The sequence below is a fragment of the Podarcis raffonei genome, chromosome 3 (assembly GCF_027172205.1).
Source record: "Podarcis raffonei isolate rPodRaf1 chromosome 3, rPodRaf1.pri, whole genome shotgun sequence".
NCBI lineage: Eukaryota > Metazoa > Chordata > Lepidosauria > Squamata > Lacertidae > Podarcis > Podarcis raffonei.
In genome coordinates, this window is record NC_070604.1 from 27,398,188 (window position 1) to 27,415,373 (window position 17,186).

Consider the following 17,186-nt stretch of genomic DNA (forward strand, 5'->3'; position numbering starts at 1 on the left):
CTCCTTGTGAGTGTATGATACCAGGGACTTACTCAATATTGTGACTGTTCATGCAAGGAATTACGGCAGCCTGATCATATTCTCCCATGTGCATTAATCTACCTAATTTGTTATACTAAACATGCAACACTATGAAGAAAAAAATCCTATGCAATAGTCACATAGCAGTTTTGTTTTGCAAAGTTGTCCGCAGTCTTCTTTCTGTTTGCCTTTAGAACAATGTTAAGAGAAACAGGTCACTGTTATTCAGCTGGGGAACTGAGGCTGAGAGATAATGTCACACCCAAGGCTACTTAATGGCTGAGTTCTGATACTAAACCACAGCTTAATATTCCATAGATGAGTTTTGGTCTCAGGAGCTTCTGTCCAGCTGCAAAAAGATCAGAAACTTTTGCTTCTGTTTTCAACTGACTGTGATTTGTTATGTACAAACCTAGAACTATGGTTTAGGGATGCGGGTGGCACTGTGGGTTAAACCACTGAGCTTAGGGCTTGCCAATCAGAAGGTCGGTGGTTCGAATCCCCGCGACGGGGTGAGCTCCCATTGCTCGGTCTCTGCTCCTGCCAACCTAGCAGTTCAAAAGCACGTCAAAGTGCAAGTAGATAAATAGGTACCACTCCGGTGGGAAGGTAAGCAGAGTTTCCGTGCACTGCTCTGGTTTCGTCAGAAGCGGCTTCTTCATGCTGGCCACATGACCCGGAAGCTGTACGCCAGCTCCCTTGGCCAATAAAGTGAGATGAGCGCCGCAACCCCAGAGTCGGCCACGACTGGACCTAATGGTCAGGGGTCTCTTTACCTTTACCTAGAACTATGGTTTAAGGCAGTGCTTCCCAAACTTGGATCTCCAGCTGCTGTTGTTTTTTACTACAATTCCCATCATCCCTGACCACTGGTGTTGCTAGCTAGGGATGATGGGAGTTGTAGTTCAAAAAGAGCTGGAGACACAAGTTTGGGAAACACTGGTTTAAGGCCACAAGCTGTGATAAGAAACCACAGTCTGAACTTGGTTTATTTTCCTAAACCAATCAGTTTGCATACAATATAAAGTATAATTAGGTGAAAATGAAAACAAAAGCTTTCAGTACCCTTAGGCCATGACACACGAGGGGAAGGGAGTGTTTGCAAGACCAAGGCACATTCCTATAAAGCTAAAATCTGTTTTAGTAGTATGTCCAAATGCAGCCAGTAAGAAAGGGGAAAGCTGGACCCAGGTATCCAGAATTCAAGTCCAGCCCATTATCCATTGTACCACACTTTAAGTCTGTATGTTGTTGTGGCCTTTCCCCTTCCTTTACATTAAAATCTTTTCATGAAAGTGCAAAAGAGACTCCATTTGAAAAGCACAAGCATTTCTATATCATCAGCTTCCATTATCTAAAAACCAAACCAAGCCAAAAAAAAACCCCAAACAAACCTCTGGTGAGAAAGTAAATTGTACAGTTACTTCCATCAGTAAATTCTACAGTTGCTTCCATTGGTGGTGTCTACAGCCACAACCTAGTTAAACCTTAAATGCAAACTGAATGACAGTCTGGTTGCTAAATTGACAAACCCCACATATCATCTGTGTCTTAAAGGCTTCAATGGAATAATCCAAAACATGTCAATACAGAAGTAAGCTATACCCAACTGAGCTCAATAAACCTTACTTTTAATGTAAGTCTTCATAGGATTGCAGGCTAAAATCCAAATGTTTGCTTTTAACTATGGTGGGCTTTAAGTTCCACTCAAGTCAATCCAACACACCTTTCCAAGTTTCATCAAAGTGGAACTTAACTTCTAGGTAAACATGCAGTAGTGTATATTTCTTGAATTTGGCTTGCAGGACCTATGAATGTAGAAGGGTATGCAGTATATTCCAACAAGGCACCGTAGCTCAAGTTATTTCGTTGTTGTTGTTGTTGTTAAAAAAGTTGATTGTACTTTTCTCTTCTCTCTCCACCCCCAGGTCAGGGAGAAGCAAGTTTTGATGGGAACAACATGGCTTGTAATTATGAAAGTTCACTGCAACACAAACTCCTCAATTCAAATTTTAAATTTAGCGAAACAGGCAATTTTGAACCCACTCCTGTGGTCAGGAGGACCCTCACACTGGAAACATCCAGCCCGCTGGGTACTCGGTTTTCCCTGTCTTATGCTGAAGATGCCGAATTGAGCAACAACTTGCTTCTTCAAAACAAAAACGTGGAAGGACAACTGAATATCGCTTCAGCCTTTGCTAAAACCACAGGCACACTGTCAAGCACCTTTGATGTGAACCAACTCGTTTGGGCAGGAGAATCCAATCTGAAGTTTGACTCTTCCTTGCTTCAGGCTACTAACCAGATGACTGCCAGGTTTACAGGTGGCCCATGGACAGTCAAGTCCATCTCGAATGTACAGAATGGTCTTCTGACTAACACGGCTTCCTTGAAGTATGAAAACAGCCAGCTGAAGTTTTCCTCTGAGACCGCTGGAAACCACAGAAGCTTTGCAGTTGCCAACAAGTTTGACTTCTCTGTGGACAGAAAGGGAGCTGCGCTTCGCTCCGAGTACCAAGCCAATTACGCAGAAAACCAATGCTATGCCCTGATTTCGAGCTCTGTTAACGGCCAAGGTGTCGAGCTGATTAGCCACATGTCTGGGAAAGGTGAAAGACTCAAAGCTGAGCACAAGTCTACATTAGGTGTTAACCTCGATGGCCTGGCAAGCACTGCAACAACAAACCTGCAGTTTAATCCTTTGAAACTGGAGAACGAAATGAATGCCCGGATTGGCGTCGCTGGGGCTTCCGTGAAGATCAATACAGGAGGACACTTTGGGAAACACAATGCAAAATTTGATTTGGATGGAAGAGTGGCTCCCACAGAAATCGTGCTGACAAGTGTATATCAAGGCAGCATTTTGGATGCAGACAGCAAGAACACCTTAACCTTCAGGGTGAACAAAGGCGGACTGAGGTTTGCAAACAGCTTGATCGGGTCATACAAAGGAATGAAGCTGGAAAACACTCATGACCTGAACATCGTGGGCTTGTCTTTGACTTACGCTTCCAATTTAGACCACACCATCAGTCTGGGCAAGTCCCACAAACACCACTTGGACTTCCAGCTGCAACCCTATTCTCTCACAGCCAACGTGAACAACGACTTGAAATTCGGCAATGCTGATCTAAACAACAACGCACGGTTACAACTTGAGCCCCTGAAGGTTAATCTGGATGGCAATGTGAAAGGTGCCTACAGCGGCGATGAAGTGAAGCATGCCTATACCTTTACCTATGCAGATCTGGTGGCGCATGTTAAGACCGACACAGTAGCGAGCATTCGAGGTGCAGCTCTCACCCACAGAGTAAACTTGGACGTTGCAGGTCTCTCTTCGTCGGTCGTCATCAACACAAACTGTGACTCAAAATCCCTAACCTTTTCCAATGCAATACGATCTGTTACAGCCCCATTTACTGTCACTGTTGACATGCATACAAATGGGGATGGGAGACTCTCAATCTTGGGAGAGCAGTCAGGACAGCTGTACAGCAAATTCCTGCTAAAAGTTGAACCCCTTGCTTTCTCACTTTCTCATGATTATCGGGGATCCACTGGCCACAACTTCAATTCTGAGAAAAGATACAAGACATTACTGGAGAACAAGGTCACTGCTCTTTTTACGCCATCTGAGCAAAGAAGTACATGGAAGATGAAGAGCCAGCTGAACAATAATGTGTACACTCAAGATTTTAGTGCTTTTAATGATGCAGAAACTATTGGGGTGGAGCTGGATGGAAAAACCTTAGCAGACCTTTCTGTACTGGACTTTCCTATAACTATACCATTCACAAACCGGGGGAGAGTCAATTTAATTGATGTTTTAGATTTAAGGGAAAATGTAGCCCAGACACAAGAGTTTGGACTTGCTCTTTCTGTGAAGTATGATAAGAATGAGAACATGCATGTCATCAATCTGCCCTTCTTGGAAAAGCTACCAGCTTACTATGAGCAAATGAGGCAGTCCATCTTAGCTGTACTCAAATCTATTCAGAAGAACCTGAAGGGTGTAAATATAGATCAGGTTGTGAGAAAATATAGGGCAGCATTAGATAAAATCCCCCAGCAGGTTAATAACTATGTGAAGACATTTGATCTGGAAAGCAAAGTGAACAACCTGAAAGAGAAACTGGATGCATTTGCAAAGGATTACAGCATAACAGTGGATGACCTTGAACTTGCTTTGGAAAATGCCAAAACTAATCTCCAGGCAGCTTTGTCTAAACTGCAGGTTTTCCTGGTTGAAACGGAAAAGTATATAAGGAGCAATTATGACTTAAAGGCAGCTGTTGTGCAACTTATTGAGCAGATTATTGAAAAAATGAAAGTTATAGACAGGCAATATGAAATCAGTAAAAAAATGATTGACACAATTCATCAACTGCAATCTGCCATCTCTCAGTATGACTTTAACCAGATAGGAAGCAGTGCTGCTGCTTGGGTTCAAAATATGGATGCTGAGTACAAAATCAAAGCTCGAGTGCAAGAAAAACTAGATCAACTGAAGAAACAGATACAGAATATAGATGCCCAACGCATTGCAGAGAGTTTGAAGCAGCAAGTGGAGGCAATTGATATTAGAACACTTATAGAGAAGCTGAACGTGTCCTTTCCCATTCAAAAACTTAATCAAATTCTGGAGCAAATTAAAGATCTTCTTCTAAATTATATGGAGGACTACAAAGTGACTGAGAAGATCAATATACTTCGGAACAAAATGCATGAACTTATTGTGAACTATAGAGTTGATCAGCAGGTCAAATTTCTAATGGACAAAATAGTTGAGTTGTATAATCAACAGAAAATTGGAGAAACAATCCAGAAATTAACCCTGTCTCTGAAAAAAATTGACATAAAATCATTCTTCAACCAAGTACTGAAATTCATTGATGATGCTGTTAGGCAGCTCCAATCATTTGATTACACAAATCTGGTGGATGAAGTCAACAACTTTCTTGATTTTTTTATCAAGAAGCTGAAGTCATTTGATTACAACAAATTTGTAGATGAAACAAACAATAAAATCCGGGAAACAACACAGAAAATCAATGATGAAATCAAAGCCTTGGAGCTACCTCAGAAAATGGAAACTACAAAACAATACATCAAAGATGTCGCTGCTGTGGTTTCTCAGAACATACAGAAACTAAAAGACACTAGACTTGCCATCATCATTAACTGGCTTAGTGATCTCCTAAGCTCAACAGCATTAAGTGAACTGAAAAGTAAAGCTTGTGAGTACCTGGAAGATGCACGTGAGAGAATTTATCAAATGGATATCCCATTAGAAATCCGGGGATACCTTGAGAAGGTCAGCCAGCTCTACAGCACCATAATCACCTTCCTAGATGATCAATGGAAAACTGTCTCAAAGAAGATTACCCTTTTAGCTGAGCAATACAATGTAAAAACTATGGCTGACAGTTTCAACCACTTTGTTGAAACTGGTTTCAAAGTTCCTGAGATCAGAGCAGGCATAATCAACATACCAGCTTTTGAAGTCAGTCTCCGGGTCTTGCGGGAAGCCACCTTTCACACTCCAGATTTCCTTATTCCACTAACTGACCTGCGTGTCCCATCTTATCAGGTAAACCTCAAGAAATTGAAAGAAATCAGAATTCCAGTCAGATTTACTACTCCTGAGTTCACCATTCTAAATACATTCAAGGTGCCATCTTATACAATTGATTTGAATGACATCAAGCTGAAGATTGTGAAGACGATTGACCAGATCATGTCGAGTGACTTTCAGCTGCCAACTGCTGATGTGTATTTCCAAGATATAAAGATGAAAGATATGTATTTTTCTGACTATTCTTTCCCAGAAATGAATTTCCCTGAGCTCCAAATACCTGAATTACTGATCCCAAAACTAAATTTGAATGAATTCCAGTTCCCAGAGATCCAAATTCCAGAATTCCAGCTGCCCCGCATTCCACACTCTGTGATGGTCCCTACATTTGGAACATTGTCTGGTGCTTTCAAAGTAACCTCCCCCTTCTTCACATTGACTACTAATGGTGCTTTTAAGAACACAACAGCTTTTGCCCACAGCCCAGAATTTTTGGGGTCTATTTCAGCAGTAGCAACATCCAAAATCAACTGCCTTGCTTTTGAAATGACTGCAGATACAAGTCTCTCAGCTCCCGAGATGCAGCAGTTAATCCTAAGGGACAACCTGAAGTTCTCCCACGTGTACATTGATGCGATTCATGCAGGTGAAATAACATTTTTGGGGACTTCTGTTCGGGGAAATGCAGAAACTACAGCAAAATTCCATACTGAGCGTAACTCTATAGATCTGTACAACCAATTAACAGGCAGCCTCCAGAAGAAGATTTCCTTAGAGAGCAGGACAACCTACAGACACAGGCTATATATTCCAAATTTCAGCAGCCAAGCAGAATTAAGTAATGAAATAAAAACAGCACTAGAAGCAGGACGCATATCAGCTACTTCCATTGGCAGAGGAGACTGGAAATGGACAGCCTTTGATTACTCTGGTGAAGGAACCCATGAATCAAGTGTCAGCTTCGGTTTAGGGGGATCTATAGCTTCATTCGTAGCACAAAACAAGATCAATGATAAGTACTTGAGAGTCGACCAAAGACTGGCATATGAATATAATCTACCAAGTTCTGCAAGGCTTGAAGTTCAATCTGTAGTAGAATCTCCACAGCTGGGACGTAGTGACTTAAATGTACAAGGCACAGGGAATCTTGCAGAGCTCAAAACAGAACTGAGGGGCACACACAATGCTAAGTTGAACGGACGCATATCTGGGACTATAAATAATGATGTGAACTTCTTGGTGCAGCCCTTTGAACTGAGCACATCAACAAATAATAACATGAATGTAAAAGTTAGCTTCCCAATGAAAATCGTTGGCAAAATTGAGCTCGTGAATAATTATATACTGGCACTGAGTCCCTCCACTCAACAAGTCAGCTGGGCAGCTGAGGGCAGATTTAATCAATACAGATATGTCCATAACATGTCTGCTGGTAACAACGAAGAAAGTATTGAAGCTTCTGTGTCCATGAATGGTGATGCTAACTTGGAGTTCCTAAAAAATCCCCTCTCGTTTCCTGAACAATCTATCATGGGCATCAAGACACCCCCCATGCAAGGATACTCTCTGTGGGAAGACTCAGGGCTGAAGAATTTACTGAAGACTACAAAGCAATCATTTGATTTAAACCTGAAAGCTCAGTACAAGAAGAACAAAAATATGCACTCGTTTCAAATTCCTTTGGATGGAGTACATCAAGCCCTGAATCAGTACATTGCAACCTTCAACAGGCACTTTGAGAAAGGTAGAGACAACACCTTAGCATTCCTGACCGAGTCCTATAACCAAGCCAAGACCAAGTTTGACAAGTACAAAATAGATACTTCAGTTAACAAAGTCCCACAGACATTCAGGATTCCAGGGTACACTGTTCCAGTGGTCAACATTGAGGTATCTCCTTTTACTGCTGAGCTCCCAGCTTTTGGCTATGTGATCCCTAAAGAAATGAGCACTCCAAGTTTCACTGTCCCACTTGTTGGGTTTTCAGTGCCATCCTATACATTGGTCCTTCCATCATTGGAGTTACCAGTCCTTCATGTTCCCCAAGGTCTGCAGACTCTTAAGCTTCCCAGCTATCGAGCACACTCGCCTTTAAACAGAATCTACATTCCAGCCATGGGAAATATTACCTATGAATTTTCATTCAAATCTAGTGTGATTACCCTGAACACAAATGCTGGCCTTTTTAACCAATCTGATATTATTGCTCGCTTGAGTTCATCCTCCACTTCTGTGATTGATGCCCTGCAATATAAATTGGACGGAACAACCAGCCTCACAAGGAAAAGAGGGTTGAAGCTAGCAACTGCATTATCCCTGAACAACAAATTCATAGTGGGAAACCACGACAGCACCATCAGTCTCACCAGGAGAAATATAGAAGCTTCAGTGATTACCACAGCAAAAAGCAGCATGCCAGGCTTGAACATGAATTTTAGGCAGGAGCTTAAGGGAAATGCTAAATCAAAGCCAGTCATTTCCTCAGCTATTAATCTAAACTACGCTCTTGACACTCGTGGTGCCACTGCTGAAGGAGCAGTTGTCCACAAGGCCACCTTGGAAAGCATTGTATCTTATATATCTGTAGATACTTCAACCAATGCTTTCATCAACGGAGAGCTTCACAAGAGAAGACCATTTTCTGGAAAGTTGGTTCATGAAGCAGATGCCTACCTAAATGCTAAAGGTGCTCGTTCCTCAGTCAAGTTTGAGACCACCTCTGACATTGATGGAATTTGGAAGTTTGACACAAAAGAAAATGTTGCCATTGAAGCATCCACTCGTCGTCTTTATGCATTATGGGACCACAATGGAGAAAATCATTTGAAATATTATCCAATTGTAAGAACTGAAGGACATCAGAACTGCAAAGTGACTTTAGAAGTAGAGCCTGGAAGTATGTCAGTGCATCTTCAGGTACAAGCTAGCCAACCAAATAATTTCTTCGGTGAGACTTCAGTTAATCAAGACTTTTCCATTGCCACCAACAGTGAGAATCAGAAGATTGAGTGGAAGATCGAAGGCCAAACCCTCTCCCTCTTCCTTGGACATCACTTGCAGTTATCAAATGACAACACAGAAGCTCATTTTGACCTGTCCAGTTCTTTGGGAGGTCATGTAGCTTTCCTCAGAGGCCTTGTGCTGCCAGTTTATGACAAGAGCTTATGGCAGATCTTGAAATTAGATGACACCACTAGTCCTCGAGAAAGGCAGTACTTAAATTTGTCAACATCCTTCGTATACACAAAAAATGAAGATGGGTACTTTATCCCCATAAATGTCAACCAGCTGACGGATGGATTTACATTCACAATTCCTGAAATTAACTTACAGGATATCAAAATCCCCCAAAGACTGACCACCACGCCATTTCACATTGGATTTCCATCACTTCCAAAAATTCAGTTTCCTCAGTACGATGTAGTGACCAGCTTGAAAGAATATAAAATTCCCTACTTTGAGGTGACTATACCTGAGAAGCTATTAACTGTATCTGAATATACTCTGCCAAAGACTCTTTCTCTGGGTAAAATCTTTGTGGACTTCAGCGCTGCAGCCAAGAAGATAGCTGACTTTGAGTTGCCTACGATTACTATTCCTGAACAGCAGATTGAAATCCCAGCCATTAAAATCTCCTTCCCTGCTGGAATCTACATCCCCACTTTTGGAGCTTTAGGTGTTTCTTTCAAAGCTGCTTCACCATTGTACAGTACCACCTGGAAAACAGATTTCAAGAACAATAAAGACTCTTTCAACCATTCCATTGATTTTACTGCATATTCACCACTGCAGTTCCTGGCCTATGATCTGAAAGGTAAGATATTTTATATATATATTTATATAAGTTTTAGGTGTCTTGGATCCTGAGGGAAGTTCTTTGCAAGGGAAGTGTGTCCCATCCTCTCCAGCCACCTGCATTCCCTCAAAACAACAACAACCTGTGAATGGAAGATGCCTTCGCTAAATTTTGGGTGATTCCCCCCCCAGCACCCCTCACCCCTCCTTCCATACTGTTCAGAAGTTGCTGCCCGAACCTTTGAGGAAGCTTTTCAGGGAACACAGGCAGCTTTTAGTAGTCAGGCCACTTTCCTTTCATAAACTTCTTCCCATTTACTTATCTTCATATCAAAACCACTGTACCTCAGTCAAAAGGTACATACTATACCAAAAGAATGGAATAAAAAAGCTACATTGTGGAAGGAAAATGAAAGAGTGTGCTAGGAATCTGATACTTCAGGCAGTATCTGAAGTAATAGGAATTATACTTCAATTTTTAAAAGAGTTTCACCAATATTTTCAGTAATATTTTCAGCTGTCCCATAAGGCAGACTAACATTATTATGTAATCACATATTGCTGTTGGAGGTGGCCAGGGACCAAATATGAAAGGTCAACTAGGTAGTTTAAGGCTAGAGGAAGATTTTGACTCATAGAGGGACATTTGAACCAGGAATATCCATTGTTCTCTTCCGAGTCACTGCCTTTTGCACTTTCCCCTTCCTCAAAACACATTTTCTTATGCCCTCTCCTTTTTGGAGTATCTCTGGTATGGAGATACTCCAAAAAGGATCCTCCATGGAGAGGAAAAAGTGTGGGAATGCCATGGTTTTGAGGAGCACCTCATATGGACAAAGATGAGGTACAGGAAGCTTTCTATCCCCATTAAGCAACACCTATAGATGAGCCCCTAGTTTACAGATGAGTCTGTGCAGTAGACCAGCTCTCTATAATAGCTGCAGCAGATCCTGTAAAATGTAGAAACCAATGACAAAAACTTCTGCATTCAGTGCAGCAGTTTATTATTTAATGGAAAAGTGAGATGTTGAGTACACATTATCTCAGCCCTAGACTTTCAATGCAGGCTCCATTTACGTTAGCTATAATTTCACCTGTGTGGAACCTTTTCTTCATAGGTGTGTGGATCTACAAAGGTAACAACATTGAAGGAAACGGCCATTTTGTGCATCGTGACCTGAGTGCAGAATATAAAGAGCGTCTCACTGTACTAGAAAATGGGTAAGGACTTGTTTTCGTCAACCTAAACGGCACACTCTATAGGGAATCCCAATTCAATGAGCTATGGCCATTATAAAATGTGTGCTAAATGTTGTCCTTTCACTTAGTGTGCTCCTATCAACCCTCTCTCCCCCCAAAATGGGAGAAGGGAGGGAATGACATCCAAGGAAACATGTCTGAAGGTGCCATCTGCTCTACTTTGAGATTTGAAAACAGGAGGTGATAGTCAACTAAGTCATATTCAGTGGGTTTACTCTGTGTTTGACAGAATTGCCTATCACACAAGGTCTTTTTGTGGATTCTATCACCAGATATGAGACTTTATTCCAAAGTGGGGCAGAATCACTTCACTAGTTTCCTGGCAGCTGGGTCTCCTGCTGCTTGCTGGGAGGGAGAGTGGGGTATTGGCAACCACACCAGCAGCAAAGCCAATATGGTGCTTCTAACTGTGCATTTGAGTTTTTGTGAAGGGCAGGGGGACAAATATTTATAATAAACAAATGAGTGCCTGGATAGCTCAGTTGGTAAGAACATGGCCTGGATCATGATAAGGTTGCAGGTTGAATCCCTGTATGGGACAGCTGCATATGGCCTAGGACCCTCGTACCTACGGGACCGCCTCTCCCAGTATGCCCCACGGAGAGCCTCAGGGTCCATAAATAGCAACACCCTAGAGGTCCCTGGCCCTGAGGAAGTTAGATTAGCTTCAACCAGAGCCAGGGCCTTTTCAACTCTGGCTCCAGCCTGGTGGAACGCTCTGCCTCATGAGACCAGGGCCCTGCAGGATCTGATTTCTTTCTGCAGGGCCTGTAAGACAGAGTTGTTCTGCCTGGCCTTTGGCTTGGAGCAAATTTGATTCTCTCCCCCTCTTTCTTTTTTCTTTTTCCTTTCTCCTCCTGTGATGAGGCTGCATTTTAATATTTTAATGTTTCAATATTTTAATTGTTGTATTTTAATCTTGTTTTAAGTTGTATTCATTCAACTTGTTTTTATTATTGCTTGTTAGCCGCCCTGAGCCCGGCCTTGGCTGGGGAGGGCGGGGTATAAATAAAAATGATTATTCTTATTATTATTATTATTATTCCTGCAGGGAGTTGGATTAGATGAGCCCAGTGCTATTTTTCTAGACAAGAGATGCTGGAGGTCACCATGAACTTGGCAATGGCACCCACCTGAGAGGTGCCAGAGCTGAGCTTCAGTTGTTGTTTTTTAAAAAGCCCTGGATGGGATCCTCAGCTTCCCTTCCCACTCTACAATTCTATCATTCTAAGTCTTCTGAGATAGACATTCATTTAAAATCAACTGTATTTTTAAATTAATAATAATTAATAATTACCTTTTCTCTTATTGATTCTGCCTGCTTTAGAACCACTGACTACACGATATCTCTGGATGTCACCAGCCCAACCTTCACTGATGTTCAAGTGCGTTTCCATGAACAGACTGCAAGAGTTGCTACCTCAATATCTTCATCTTCAGCTGGAACCCTTGGCTCTCTCATCAGTCTGGATACGGATACTTTCAAGGGCGAGGTTTTCTACCGAACTCTGGTAAGCATGGCCAGAATTAGGCCGTGTGCTTTTGCTTAAAGGATCATGAACTTACTACTGGCACAGTGCCCATCTTTATGATAGATGGGTTTGAAGGCAGAAGACGGGGAAGTCAAGTTTTATTGTGACAGTCCTGTATTGTGAGGTCCCTGTTAACTGAGTTAGACTGTTTCTCACCAGGAACAGAGGTGTGGTAAGAGCAGGCTGCTCTGTGACAAAGGGATATGCCACTTCTGGGGTCTATCTTTCCATTTGCCACAGCACAGTTGCTCTGCTTCTCTCTTTCATCTCTTCAGCATAAACTGAGTTTTTCAGAATTTGAATATGTCGCCAGACTTCTAGCAGTACCATTAGGGGAAGACTAAGATATGTTTTTCTAAGGCCACTTTTAACTTATTTGTAGATGTTAGCCGAACGCAGGCTTCTCCTACCTTTTGCCCCTCCCCCAAGTTGTTGGACTACAACTCCCATCATCCCTGATAATTGGCCATTGGATTTTTAAATTATAAATGATTACTGCAAAAAGAAGCTATATCTATACACCGGGTCATATTCTGCCAAATTTTTGTTTCATGTTATTTTTTATTTCCCATATTTTAGTGTCCTTGGGTTGACTGAAATTATTTAATAATTTAGATAGGCTTGGGATTTAAGTGTGTTAGGAAACAATTTAAGATGTTTAAAGACAAATCTGAAAGAATGAAAGATGTCAAGTGACTAAGTTAAATTTTCTGAGAAAATTGAGTTTGGAAAACTGTTAAAATGATATATAACAAAATTCAACCAAGGGGATTTGAGGAAGTCACTAAATAATGTTACCAAGATTTAAATAGGATGTATGTTTGTGTGTTTGTGTTTTAAAAATCTTTGGAAAATTAATAAAAATTTTGAATTTTTTTAAAAAAACAATTTAGGAAGGGCACAGCAAACAGGCATAAGCCATAACCACAGATATGATAAACATTGGTGCAAAATAAGTCTATTAGTGGAAGACATGGCTTGGGCTTTTCTTGGAAGAGTAGTGGGTGAGTGACATTTCCTAAAAATGTGTTTTGCATTTGCAGTCTAACCCTCAGGAAGACGTCGATCTCTTTAAAAGCGAGATATCATTCCGAAATCCTGAACTGATTCAAGTCAAAGCCAACTGGAAAGAGGATGCTGCCATAGACCTACTTGAAGGCTTAAAAGAGAAGGTTCCTAAAATAGCCGGTGCTTTGTACAACTGTGTTAACAAGTACCACCATGAGCATATGGGTATTGAGATCAACACTGCCACCTTGAAGCTGAAGGACAACCTGAAACATAATGCTGACATGTCTTACAGAGCTACTTTAAGCACTATCAATGAACTGGAACAGGGGCTGCATGGCATAACTAACCAGGTCACTGGGGAATATGAAATCTTGAGGAAGAAAGCCAAGAAGATGTACCACCAAGCTGCAGATCAAGCCAACCAGATGGACTATGACCAAATCAGAGCCCAGTTTTTTGAAGCCACCATAAATATAATCGCAGAATACCATAAAAGGGTGAAGCGTCTTATTGATTCTGCCATAGAATTCTTGAAGGTAACAAAATTCCAGGTGCCAGGAGTAGACGGAGAGCACACTGGTGAAGAACTTTATGTGATGGCCACTGAGAAGTTAGCAAACACCGCAGAGCTCTGCATCACAAAAATGCAGGAATATTTTGATGACCTGAATGCATATGCGAATGAACTAGAGGTTAAAATTCCAATTTCCGGCCAGACCCTCAAAGTTCGTGACATACTTGTTGAAATTAAGGTCTTTCTAACACATGTTAGAAATAGAGTCAGTAACCTATTTCTTGCCCTTGAAAAGATTGACTTCACACAATATCTAAGAGAGCTCAAGGAAGTCGCTCAGCAAGTTTTCAAAGCAGCAGAAGATCTGATCGCAAATTTGAAAGCCCAAAACTATGAACATTTAAAAGCCCAGGCAAGACAACTCTCGGCCAAGATCCGTCAAGGACTCAATGAATTAGCAAACAATATAGGATACTTCACTCAGCAGGTTGGAAAGTTTATCCAGCAGACTTTACAGGTTAGTTCCGTGGAGATAGAGCGTTTGCTGCAAAGCATCAAAGCCCTGAGGGAGGAATATTTTGACCCAAGCATTGTTGGGTGGTCTGTCAAATATTACGAAGTAGAAGAGAAGGTGGTGGCTTGGCTGAAGGGTCTGATCAATGATGTGATTGAGTGGCATGCCAAATGGATCAGTGGGGCTTCTGACATGATTGCACACCTGACAGATCAAGTGAAAGATTTTTTGGAGACCTATGAAACTGAATTCTCCAAGTCGGCTCATGACAAGATTCTATATTGGTCAGAAGCTGCTAAGAAGAGTGCTGCAGAACAAAACCAAAAAGTCAAGGCAAAGGTATATGAGGCATACGAGCACCTGTCTGATTCCTATGCAAGGCTTATCGCTAACACTAAGACCCTGATAGACCTGACAATAGAAAACTATACTGCATTCCTCCGGTACCTCCAACAGCTTCTGGATCAGTTTGAACAAGTGACAGCTGACACACTGAGGCCCTATATTGTTGTCCGCCCAGGAGAGCTCAGGATAGACATCCCAAAACCATTTGACTTGCCAACCATTTATCAGATGAGCCAGCTCAGTGAGGAAGATATGAGAAAGAAACTGGAAATAACGCGGGAACTGATTCAGCAAGGTGTCGAACAAAGCTCCAGGAAATGGGAGGACCTGCAATATTTCATTGATCAGCAGATCAGCGCTGGGCAACTGACCATGCAACAGATCAAGGAAAATGTACAGAAGCGCTTGCAATCTTGAACGGACAAAGAGAAAGAAAGGTAGTGCAAACTTTTACCACGCCATATTTAAAGCCAGCGGCAATCATTGCTCTTGGAACATCAGAAAGCTATTTGTTTGAATTTGGCATTTGTAAATGAAAACGGAATAATTTGTGGGTTAGTCTAATGCTTTTCAAAAGCCAATAAATTAATTCTTTGTGACATTTTAGTGTCCTTTCATTGAAACCAGTTTTCTTTTAGGTCATAGGTCATAATCCAGTATTTTTTAATGGAAGCCTTTACAGAGGCTTCAGATGGAACAGGGCCACATTGAGCAAAACGTTTGGAAAATTGCTTCAATGGAAGATGAGAACCCAGAGGAACAAGAAGTAGCATGTGATGAAAAAGTCAGCCTAAGAACCCAGCTTAAGAATGTGAACTATAAATAAATTTTAATTAGGCAAGTAACAGGAGGAAAGTAGGCAGAAGCGTACATGTTGGGTTGGAATGTGCATTCTCCATAAAACGAATCAAAGGCATCATCAGTGAGTAAAATTGATCTGTCTACAAAGTTAAACATTAAGTTTCTTTCGTGCCCTAAATAGTCCTCTAACCAGTCAAGGGTCAAGCACTGTACTTGTCAACATAGTTTCCCTTTTTCTCGTCAACCGTGTTAGTATTTTCTGGTTTGTACAACCACTATTTTTATATTCCTATTTTAATTGTTGAATATTTTATTTTTGGTTCAGTCCAAGGCCCACCATTGTTTCAGGCAATCTTCAGCTTAAACTGAGGTTGTCAGCTCCTTGTTCTGAAGCAGGCTGGTGTCCCACTGTTTTTACTCTGCCAGTACTACTTAAATAGGCAAAGTTCATTAAAGGCAGTATTTCAAGAATGAGCACTCTCTTGCTGCTCAGCTGTTGAAAGTGCAGGAGCCCTCTCTGGGCAACCTCGCAGGAAGGCCTCATGCGAATATTCCTAAGTCTGAAAATTCTGAAATTTCTGAAAGCAAAATATTTGGGCCTAATAATTTATTTGGTTTTATATTTAGCCATTAGAACACACTGTACATATCAGAGATCAGACTAATAGGATTCCCACCCTTTTCCGTTCCCTTCTTGCTTTTCTCAGAACAAACTTGTTTTGCAATGTCAGTAGAAAAGTTGTGTATATGTATCCTTTAATTAAACAGTTCACTCTGCTAGCTTCTGTATTTTTTTCCCCTTACCTTGTTAATTTATGAAAGGAGGTTTGTTCTGTTTCGTTTTCTTTGAATCGTATTCTTTTCATTCTCTTTTCCTGGGACACTTTTTGGGTTCGTTATAAAGGGATTTTGCAAGTGTGTTCTAAGTCTGTCAGAGATGACTCCCATCTTTGGAAAACGATTCTCATTATTGGAAGCTAAACCTTTGGCAGAGGAACCAAAGAATTTCAAGAATAGCCCTATCAACTCCATCCCATCACGGTTTCTCCATTTTGTTTATGGGATTCTGCTCACAGGATACTCTGGCTAGGGTCAGTGAAGAGTCTGTGACTCCATTGGGTAGGAGGCAGCCCGTCCTTTTCACCCGCTTGAAATGGTTTACATACACAAACACCAGTTGTGAGGCCTACACTTTGATGAGCAGCTCAATAGTCATGGGCTTTCACTGCTTCCAGAAGGTCTGGGTCTGGGCAACTCTAAAAAAGAAGAGAATTAAGAGAGGCCTCTCTGCAGCCTTGGGGTTCTGACTTAGCACACAGTAAGCTGAAGAGGGCATTCCTCATTAATCTTAAAAGGTTGAGGTGGGGCTAGAGGCTGTTGGTCATCATCAGCACTTTGAGTTAAGCCTGGAAGGAAGTGGTGCAGATACCAGCTTCCCAATGCCATGTGATCCTGGCAACCCTTCAGGTGGGCCACACTGCAGTTTGCATTACCTGAAGCTTACAAACTGTGACCCTTGACAATGCCAGTGATGTGACATGTCCTACACGGCTTTTCCAAATGTTCTGCTATTGCTCTAAGTAACGGTGTACATAAGGGACCCTCCTCAATGGGAATGAAAGCTCTCAGGTGAAATGCTTCCAGGCAGTCAGATGGTGGCACTATGCACAAAGTTCCACCGGGGGCCGTTCTGAGCTCATTAAAATGTGTGTTATGCTGCTCATTGTCTCGTTCTCATTCTCTGCTCTGATTTCCCCTTGGTTACCTAGTTGGAAACTGTACCCCTGATAATTCATACACACACACACACACACACAC

At 41.7% G+C, this 17,186-nt stretch overlaps 1 protein-coding gene across 1 annotated transcript in view; it reads left to right on the forward strand.

Moving 5' to 3' along the window:
• APOB (apolipoprotein B) overlaps positions 1 to 16,148 on the forward strand; it is a 47,169-nt gene extending 31,021 nt beyond the window's left edge. The window contains exons 26-29 of the mRNA XM_053380872.1: positions 1,950 to 9,410; positions 10,510 to 10,612; positions 11,979 to 12,162; positions 13,227 to 16,148. Coding sequence (XP_053236847.1) covers positions 1,950 to 9,410; positions 10,510 to 10,612; positions 11,979 to 12,162; positions 13,227 to 14,984 — 9,506 coding nt within the window. The 3' untranslated portion in view covers positions 14,985 to 16,148. The remainder of the gene's footprint in view (positions 1 to 1,949; positions 9,411 to 10,509; positions 10,613 to 11,978; positions 12,163 to 13,226) is intronic.
• Positions 16,149 to 17,186: the final 1,038 nt, after the last annotated feature.